The sequence below is a fragment of the Esox lucius genome, chromosome 18, assembly GCF_011004845.1.
Source record: "Esox lucius isolate fEsoLuc1 chromosome 18, fEsoLuc1.pri, whole genome shotgun sequence".
Lineage (NCBI taxonomy): Eukaryota > Metazoa > Chordata > Actinopteri > Esociformes > Esocidae > Esox > Esox lucius.
Window position 1 is genome coordinate 17,112,848 of NC_047586.1, and position 10,455 is coordinate 17,123,302.

Here is a 10,455-nt window from a genome sequence, read left to right on the forward strand (position 1 = left end):
ATACATCCGAAAAGCAGAACTTAATATGGGATAACCATTGAAGGAATCGCACACAGATCGAGGAACGCGTCGATTGCTTGCAATTTGTTGTGACACAACACTAAAATATGTATTTTTGCGCATCGGATAGCATAACTCATCGGAACTGGGCTTTCATTATCTTTGATTCTAACAATTGTCCCCAGTCATTTTTATACCAGTGTGATGTCTGGGTAAATACTGGCTCCATGCGGTAGAGTTAAGAAATTGCTTGAGACCGAGGAACAAAACATATCCTCTGACGTGATTCGGTTCCCATAATTCATAGAGACGACAACATGGCTGACACCAGAGAAAAGGGTCTTCAAGATTACAGAAAACGATTACTTGAACATAAAGAGATTGACGGTCGTTTAAAAGAGTGTGAGTACAATATTACATTGTCTTTGTCAATATTTCGTAATAGTGATCATGAAAGGGGTTCTCAAACTACAATGAACAACATAATCCCCTTGGAAAGCGGTTGTGGCTAACTCGCTTTGTCATGCAGTACTCTCGGCCATAGAAATGAATGGTCTTTTTACAAACAGCTAACGACATGATACTGCAAAAAAAAACAGCTAGCTACCAAAACGTACGGAGGTTGAACTGGTATTGGCATTACAGACATTGCAAAACCATGTTAGTTATTTTCTAAGACTGAACAGACAACGATTCGTAAAGTTGCTAGCTAGAGCTTCGGTTGCGAATTATTAATTGTATACAGTACTACCTTAGAAATCGTGTGTTTACTGTACTTTTCGCGCAACGTCGTTACAGAAACTATTTTTCTTTCATAGAAGGCATGTTTATAATTTCTAATGACTATTTGCCAGCCGATGTGCAGTTAATCTATACCTTGTTAAAATATATTTTTTTCACAAGGTAGTCCCACTCCATGACTTAAAGTAAATCAGTTTCCTTCCCCGACCATGCCTCGGTGGCAGAACTAAGCTCGTTCCATAGTAATTTTGAGTGGGACTACCTGGGGAAAACAGATTTTAACAAGACGTGATAGCGAAACATACATTCAATGCAATGTCTGGTAAGTGGAGTCCATAGAGTTTAATACACATGCATATGGTGAAGAGAAACCTTTTGGCTGAGCCTCAGCTACCTTTGAGTATGTTTCTACTCCAACTCCACCTGTGTCATGATGTTCAACTAAAGATGTCAACAACTGCATGAATAAACATTGGTGAGGAGACAATATATTAGTTGCGACCAAAGCTAGCTAAAATGGCAAAGACCTGTTAGTCAACCGAACACTGTACCCACACTACTAGCTAGAGTTTCTAGGTAGTTAGATGGATACAATATGACTTCATGGCATTGTCTTGTCCTACTTGCAGTGCGGGAACAGCTCAAGGAACAGACAAAACAATATGAAAAATCTGAAAATGATCTGAAGGCCTTACAAAGTGTTGGTCAGGTAAGATAAGCTACACAGTTGCATAACATTTCTCGATGGGCATATTGTTAGTGTAATGAACATACATTATTTTAACAGCATCTTTTCTTTTTTTTAGATCGTCGGTGAAGTGCTCAAACAGCTGACAGAGGAGAAATGTATGTTACAACAATTGTTATCGGCCTCCTATGATAATTTATTCAATGTTTAAATGTCTTCATGAAGAATGTAACAGCACTTTAATGAAACAAAAAAATAATAATTGAGATGTAAGTCATTAGAGGAACTGGAGGGATCAGAGGACAATGGGGCCAAACCAGTATAGATGACCTCTGCAGCAGTTCTAGTAAATAATTCCTGAGAATCCTTGGTCCTCCCTATGAGCCTCATCAATGCACATACCTGCCCTGTCGCTGCCAGCTGTTACCCGACATTAACCTTCTGGGCGTGTGGCTGGAATTCAAATGAAAACATTTAGCTGTCTGCAATTCGCTTATGTTAGCTAGCTAGCCAAAGAAGCAGGTGACTTAACAGCGTTGGTCAGTGAGCAATATTGTCACGCTCTTTCTTGACCTTTCTCCACAGTCATCGTGAAGGCAACCAATGGACCTCGCTACGTTGTCGGCTGTCGCAGACAAGTGAGTCTGGATCCGCCTCGCTGCCCCTGTGTCGTTAGGGTTTTGTCCATTCCTCTGGGCGTCTGTATCATGTTGTTTTGTTATTGGACTCATTCTGTTTGTCTTTTTACCCAGCTGGACAAATCACAGCTCAAACCAGGCACCAGGGTGGCCCTGGACATGACCACCCTGACCATTATGAGGTAAAGAGTATACACACACAGCTGTTGGGTAACTGTCACCTCCGTCCCACAGCCAGAACATACTAAATGTTGCTCCTGATGTCCAGTGACCCATGCGCTCTCGCCCAACCTGCAGGTATCTGCCTAGAGAGGTAGACCCTCTGGTTTACAACATGTCTCATGAAGACCCCGGTAGCATCTCCTATTCTGAGATCGGGGGCTTGGCCGAGCAGATCCGTGAGCTGAGAGAGGTACTTGCTGAATGGGTTTTTATGGAGACTGGTGTTCTGTGTGCAGGCATGCAAACTCCTCACTTGTCAGCAATATATATATTTTTTTAATCTGTTATCAGATTGATCAAGCACTGGGTTTTCAGTAGCGTATTCGGTTATGCAGTAATGAGAAGTTGAATCCAATAGATTGTAATGCGTAGGGGAGACTTTCAGTAGTACACATGCAGAACATGGAAAATGGGCTCAGCTTTCCTGGGGGTTGGGATGAACAGGATGCTGATGGCGACAGGTTGGAATAACACTTGGTGTAGTTGGTGGTAAAATGTCAGCATGACACGGCACAAAGTAGTCTGTTCAGTGTTTTTATCAGTTTACATCGCTGTATATGACACACCCTATGTTCCTTTTCAGGTGATTGAGCTTCCTCTGACCAACCCTGAGCTCTTCCTGAGGGTGGGAATAATCCCTCCAAAAGGCTGTCTGCTCTACGGACCTCCAGGTGAGGCCCTAGCCCCATTTCACACTAGCGTCAGACTGAATCGATACCTTTACCTTGATTTCTGATGTCATGGTTTTCTTAACCTCGATCTCAAAAACACATTGGCAAAGACCTGAGGGCCCTACGCTGGACTGCACCGTGCATACTGAGAAGAAAGTGGAGGGATCCGTGGCCTGAGAAATGTTGTCACCAAGGTCCTAGCGGTTTATTGTTGGACTTCCTCTAATCACTGTTTTTCATTAGGCACTGGAAAAACCCTTCTGGCCAGAGCTGTGGCCAGTCAGATGGACTGTAACTTCCTCAAGGTGAGTTGCAGGCTACACGTTTTCCTGCACCTGCCTTTCAGACTCTGCGGTTCTTCGAACAACATGGCTGACGCTTGGTATGTCCTCGTTGTGTTCACGCCCTCTGGGCTGCAAGGTGGTGTCCAGTTCTATTGTAGACAAGTACATTGGAGAGAGCGCCAGGCTCATCAGGGAGATGTTCAACTACGCCCGGGACCACCAGCCCTGCATCATCTTCATGGACGAGATCGACGCCATCGGTGATTATTAGCTATAGCCTGCTCCCGGATCCTGTTGTGCTGGGTCCTTAGTGACCTGCTGTGGTTGGTCAACCAGATGAGTTGGCTTTACAGCAAACACACACCTGGTTCCAGGCTAAGCATCCAGAACCCAGATGCCATATTTAATGGGATATTTGAATACGTTTATGAATATTTATTTTCTTCCACAAGGTGGCCGAAGATTCTCAGAGGGCACGTCTGCGGACAGGGAGATCCAGAGGACACTGATGGAGGTAAAATGGGCAGCAGTAACTCTTACAGGTTATGTAGCAATGCCGTTTAGCATGCGTGGCTTTCTTTGAGATTAAATCTATATGTGGAAATGCTCAGGTCTGTGGCTCTATAGATCTGTTATGCATAGTTTGCAGCCAGCTTGACAGGCTTTTCGATAAGCAACCTTCTCACTGAGTGGGTTTGTCCTGATCTTTGTGGTGGGTGCACCTGTGTTCACCCAGCTGCTGAACCAAATGGACGGCTTTGACACCCTGCACAGAGTCAAGATGATCATGGCCACTAACCGGCCTGACACCCTGGACCCTGCGCTGCTGCGCCCCGGCAGGCTGGACCGCAAGATCCGTATGTTCTCCATCTTACCCGCCACCATTACCCTGTCTTTATACTTAGTCTTGTTCTATCAGTAGAACCATTCAGGAACCTATCTGCTTTGGGACTTACCTCAAGGGCCTTATGTTTCTCCATCATAACCACATAGTAAAACAATATAGTGTCTGCGGTTTGAAAAGATGACTGACACGTGGTTGTTTTAACAGATGTTGAGCTGCCCAATGAACAGGCCCGCTTGGATATCCTAAAGATCCACTCCGGCCCCATCACCAAACATGGAGAGATAGGTGTGTGTCTGATATCAGTCACTATGGAGAGGCTGTGGTCTTGATTTAGGCACAGCTGGAAGAAATTTGGGTGTAATCAGGTTTTAGACTTCTGCTGCATGTGACAGGTGTTGCCGCTTTGTGTTTTTAGATTACGAGGCGATCGTGAAACTTTCAGACGGCTTCAACGGTGCAGATTTGAGAAATGTGTGCACGGAAGCAGGTAACTTCCCATATAGGCAGCTTTCCAGGAAACAATTAAAGCCTCCTTCTGGACTAAAAATAATAGGATGTCTGGTTTAAGCCTAGTTAAGTAAAACCTATTGGTTTAAACCAGCCAGTTTTTTATCTTGTATGTTATTCTGCCTTCCAGGAATGTTTGCAATCCGTACCGATCACGAGTATGTCACTCAGGAAGATTTCATGAAGGCCGTTCGGAAGGTGGCCGATTCGAAGAAACTTGAATCCAAGCTGGACTACAAGCCTATATAAATGCCTATATCTGTATTTCTATATGTGAAAGTGGAGAGTAGGTGAGAAAGCAAGAGAGATGTGGGTTTTCCTCTTGCAACGTTCTATTAAATGACATTAAGAGACCATCGCTGGGGGTTAAAAAAAAAGTTGTTTTCCATTTCTTTTTTGCTACGTTTTTGTATAATGCAGTTTGTTGGGAAAAGCAGATCTGGGATGTGTTATTAGAGTACCATTTATATACAGACTCAGTGTGACCTCAAAACAGTTACGGATGCTGGAAATACATACATCAATACAGTATGTTCATGTGCCCATTCCGTAGTGTGAAGTGATGACCACGGCCCAGTATTTTACGATTATATAACATTTAAAGACAAATCCTCCTACCATCGGAGCACCTGTATCTGTAAAAGCATAAAAATAATATGCCACATTAAAAACAGTGATATATCACACTAGTACAAATTGCTCTTGTTGCTGCTTTTGAAAACTGATGCCAAGTTGACACAGGCTGAAAAGGAATAAAACACCAAGTATGGAATTTTGGACTGTTTGTTTATAGCCCATAGCCACGGTATAGTGGCCAGATACACCACAAAACCTCACGGTGCCTTTCAGCTATTATGAACTGGTTACCAACCCAATTAGTACAGTTAACATTTATTTTCTAATACCTGTGGTATACGGTCAGAGAACTCGAGGCTTTCAGATGATCAGCATTCTGGGTTTAACACAACCCAGTTTATAATGACAAACATTTTAACATTTCCATATCCTACATTACTTACAAACAGCTTCAAGGAGTAGTTTCCACTTCAAACTCAACTTAAAATGTGGCTCATGTGCTAACATACCTGGAAAACAGTTGAACCTTCTCCAATAAAACATTTCATGATAAACACCTTTGATTCCCCTGAAATGGTCCAGTCGTTTCTGGTGGAGCAGCATTCTTCGTGATGTGGACTGTCTGGGCACCCTTCCAGTCGCTACTTCACACAGCTACCCCGATGAGTAACATTACGTTCATTTTATAAATAATAACAGCCGGGGCCAGCTAGGTGACACTTCATTCATCCTCTGCGTCATCGCAGTCCTCTGTAGGGAGCTGCCGGGACAGGGTAAAGGACTCCAATACGAAAGCCCTGCAGATGGGGCAGTGCTGGAAGCGGTCCACACAGCCGTCGCACACGCACGCGTGCCGACAGGGTAGGAGGACTCTGTTCACAGGCGCGTTCTGACACACCACACAGTCTTGGCCTTTTCCCTCCTCCGACCACGCTTCATCTTGCGTTCCTGGAATGTCCTCCTCTTTCTCCTTTCCCATTCCCCTTTCCTGTGGTTCTGCTGGTACCTCGTTGCTCGGGGTGAAGTCAGTCGCCCCCGACAACCCCCTGCTCTCAGCTGACATGAAGAGTGGCTGGAGGAGGAAGCGTTTGTAGGTATGGCAACAGCTAGCATTAGACTTAACAGCTGACATTTACAACGACATAACCGTTTAGGAGGCAATATATTCTAAGTAGTATATGGAACAACCAAAGATAGGAGAAAACCTAATTGCAGGCTCCCGTAATCTCACTCAGCACTTACCCACATCCTTAATCATTAGACTTCTGTTTGCATAGGATGAATGAATGAATAAACAATGCAGTTAAAATAGTCCTACCTTTAGCTCATACATGTTTCCTTGGGCAGTGAGGAGATACTGAAACAGAATCCGTGCCGACAGGCTGTATTTGTCATCTGGAACGTGAAGCACGGTGACACTGGCCATCTGAGACAAACCACACAGAATAATGACTGCCCGCTGTAGCCACCACATTAGTACACTTTATATCAGATGTGCCCAAATTTGTCCTGGACCTAAAAACACTTCCAGAGGGAATTAGGAGTTGAGGATGTTCTAAAACTAGGCTTAAGCTGTGTAAATTAAACAGACCCCATGTGACAATGTTCCAAGAACTACCATGACATTCATACTCACAATATTGTATGTGTCCCTAGCTTCAGGTTCAGACAGTGTCAGTAAAGCCACTAGGGGGTAACGTTCCCGTGGCAACAGGCCGAAATCAGCAATCCCCAGATCAGGTGCAATCTTAGTATGATACTCCTCTCTGTCATCTGCACCAGTACTAAGGCTTTGGTTAAGGGATAAAATGTATGCATGATGAAAATACACTCAACTGAAAGACATACAAACTGAAAGCCCAGCAGCGATCCTCCAGTTTAGTGTTTCAACATTAAACCTAACTTTACTTACACAAAGGTTTGGGGTCACTCAGAAATGTCCTTGTTTTTGAAAAGAAAAGCAATTTTTTTTGTCCATTAGAATAACATCAAACTGATCAGAAATAGAGTGTAGACAATGTTAATGTTGCTGATAATGTCTATTGTAGCTGGAAATGGCAGATTTTTATGGAATATCTACATAGGTGGACAGAGGCCCATTATCAGCAACCATCAGTCCTATGTTCCAAAACTCAAGTCTCAACATCAACAGTGAAGCGGCGACTCTGGGACGCTGGCCTTCTAGGCAGGGTTGCAAAGAAGAGGCCATATCTCAGACTCCGCCAAAAAAATAAAAATTAAGATAGGCAAAAAAACACAGAATACTGGTCTGAGATTGGAAAAATGTGTTATGGACAGATGAATCTAGGTTTGAGGTGTTCGGCTCACAAGGAAGAACATTTGTGTGATGCAGACCAAATGAAACGATGCTGGAGGAGTGTTTGACACCATCTGGTGGAGCATGGTTGATTTTTAAAGGGGTATGTTTTTCAAATGGTTATTTGAGAAACAATTAAAATAACTTGAAATAAATGTCCTTGAAAAACTTAAATGGATTCCTGCAGTTTCAATGTGAAGGATCCCCCAAGAACCTTTCCTTTTTAAATAGCACATGAATAAGGAATAAAATGAACAATAAAATTGATAAGCACAAGACAACTTAAAAAAGACAATTTAGAAAGCCAGGATACAAAGAAGTATGTTTTTTTTTTTATATTACATGGTCTCGGCATCCCTCAGAGTTTCAGGCAGGCTGTTCCAAAAAAACGGACCATAGGGTCAGAAAGAGTCTCACTAAAGGTTTTATGTCTAACCTTTGACATGGATAAGAAACCAGGACCAACCTAATATTATGACAATGAAATATTATGAGGTCATACATTACTGAAAAATGTATGCATTACTGTTCAATATATAAAAAGGATAGACAAAAGAAAAAAATTATCAATTCAAGGACCTAAATATAACAATACTTGTACTTATAGGCTTACAAACCAAACAACAAATCCTGATTAAACAATTATCAGATTAGAGCCTGTAAAAAGGATACTGGAAAGTTTGACAGTGGTGGTACTGGAAGTGAAGAGCTTCCTGGAATAGCTGTGGCGTGCTGAGCTTACTGGGGCTGTGTTGATGGGTCTGTAGCGCCCCCTGAAGGGCATGGACACCACATCCCCAGTAACAGCTGAGCACACAAGGCTCTAGGCAACATGGATGCAGGGATATACCCTCTGGAAGGAAGAAAACAAATAATCAGTTTTATTGAAACTGGAAGACGTTTTATCTTTTATTTTGAACAGACTTCACTGTTGGCAGGAGCGAGGTTACTAAAAAAATGCACTCACTTTCACAAAGTAGCAAAATATTTTTTGTCCCAGGTGAAACCTGTGCTTGAAAATGTAATCCTCTCCTTTAACAATGACAATATGATTCAGAGGAAGTCGGATGGCGGTTGAGGAAATGTACATGGATATAGTATGGATATAGTACTACAGTTTATTTCTCTGGTTACAAAGCAAAAAAATAAAATGTACTGTTTAGGTGACTGACCTGTGTTATGGTCTGACATATGGCCTCCACGTATTAGTTTTTTCGGGAGAACAACAACAAGGCACCAGCCTTATATCAGGAAGGTTCTGATCTGTACTAGTGAGACTGCTTTGTTTTCTCAGTAGTAATGAATAGGAATGTAATGATGTAATAATCTGTAGAATGATTAGACACCATTGATATACTTGTCTGTGACTGGTTATTATATGTCTGTATTTTTGTATGCATGATGATGCAGACCAATAGGACTCTAGCATAATAAGCCATGTGCTTTGGCCTTTTCACTCAGTTATCTGGGCTTTAATTGATTCAATTTGGTAATGTGCAACTTAAAAGGGGCAAGGTTCTCTTTTTTCTGGGACAAAGAAAATAAATTATTTAATCTAGCATTACAACATTTCTCCTTGAACAACTTATTGGAATTCCTCCAGAATGTCAACATGAAGGATTGCTTCAAAATAATAACAAATACACCTTCAACACAGTCACTGAGCTCTCTTCCTCAAGCTGTGGTAGCCAAGATTATAGGGAACGGCCTTCGCAGCATTTTTATCCATTAACCTAAGCTTTACCCAATATTAACTGCTTATTAAACATAACCACCAGCTTAATGTGTATCCCTCATTTAATCAAATGTTTAAGTTTTTGGAAAGGAGTTTTACATTTGTGTATCATTCATGGGGGCACACCTAATACATTGTAAAACCCATTGGCCTATCACCTGATACCCACAAGAAAACAACCTGTTGGGGAATGATCACAGTTTTACTGGGAGCTTCAGGGTGTGAGATTTCAGCTTTTCTTTTCACAAGATGTTCTTCTGTGTTGGAATAGCCTTCCGGACTTATGTCAGGCGAGTTGCAGAACAACTGTTCTTGAATACAGTCTCACCTTTCACAGATGCCGCCCCTGAAGACCCAATTTCTAGGGCAAAGGGATTGGTCACCTGAACCATCCTCTTCTCTGGGACAGGCAAAACTGATTCGGACTCATCAGAGCTGCGGAGAATCACCGGGACGTCAAAACCAAACCTATGGGGGATGAGGTGGAACATAGGAGAACCTTTTAATGTAGGCTATTACCCTCTGTTGTGTATACAAAAAAATAAATACTTAAATAAAACGTTATATAAAGCTCCCCATAGCTTAATATTGCAGGGAAATATTTCTTTCCAGCCTTGTTATAGACATGTTATAATACAAGGAGCAGAAAACTGTGCAGAAAGTAATTTTAACAGTTAATACAACATGATGTATTTATTCTGAGCCTATGGTACTTTGTTCAGTTTTCCGCGTGTCATGTTTATCTAACTACATTGTTTTCTTTCTGTGTCAAACATCATGTCGCAGCTTTGGTTGTCACGTGAGTTGTCAACGCCACAATCCCCTGTCAAATGATCCATCCGTCTTTTGTCATCTTTATTACAACAAAACCGTAAGAGAGATTGGCTTTAACTGATTCGAATGTAAACACGACTACACTGCTTATGCCCAGATTATGGCGAACAACTGATTTATATACCGTTCATTCAATAATATAACCATGTTTTGTCATTTGAGGAACCTACCAGCCGAGGACCATTGCGGCGGTAATAACGAAACATAACGATATGACACTTATATAAAATAAAGGAGAATATTCATATAACATAACTAGAAAGACGGCAGCCATTTTTACTTTTGGTTAAAGATAAATAATCCGATTCATCATCAAATCCGTTGCAAAAACAACATTTGTATCCTCCATTACAGGCACTTCCGTCTGTGAGCTACGGTGGCTGACAAGCCCGTGC

The 10,455-nt window shown here is 42.0% G+C and overlaps 2 protein-coding genes across 3 annotated transcripts; one reads left to right on the forward strand and one right to left on the reverse strand.

Annotated features, from left to right (window-relative positions):
- Positions 1–303: 303 nt before the first annotated feature.
- Positions 304–4,964, forward strand: psmc6 (proteasome 26S subunit, ATPase 6). The gene is given in 14 exon segments (NM_001304191.1): positions 304–402; positions 1,371–1,450; positions 1,548–1,587; positions 2,015–2,067; positions 2,182–2,249; positions 2,365–2,479; positions 2,873–2,960; positions 3,204–3,265; positions 3,381–3,504; positions 3,697–3,758; positions 3,981–4,101; positions 4,296–4,376; positions 4,507–4,578; positions 4,729–4,964. Coding segments are annotated over 14 exon segments (1,170 nt in total). The 5' UTR covers positions 304–317; the 3' UTR covers positions 4,848–4,964.
- Positions 4,965–5,365: 401 nt separating this feature from the next.
- Positions 5,366–10,450, reverse strand: cgrrf1 (cell growth regulator with ring finger domain 1). Of its 2 annotated transcripts, none has more exons than XM_010882279.5 (6): positions 10,231–10,450; positions 9,555–9,694; positions 8,164–8,344; positions 6,811–6,958; positions 6,493–6,600; positions 5,366–6,246 (listed from the first exon to the last, which is right to left on the reverse strand). In XM_010882279.5, the coding sequence occupies exons 1-6, from the start codon at positions 10,332–10,334 to the stop codon at positions 5,896–5,898; spliced, it is 1,032 nt and encodes a 343-aa protein (XP_010880581.1). In that variant the 5' UTR covers positions 10,335–10,450; the 3' UTR covers positions 5,366–5,895. The 2 variants fall into 2 exon arrangements, with proteins under 2 accessions (XP_010880581.1, XP_034143593.1); XM_034287702.1 differs by having other exon boundaries at positions 10,341–10,424.
- Between the last annotated feature and the right edge of the window lie 5 nt (positions 10,451–10,455).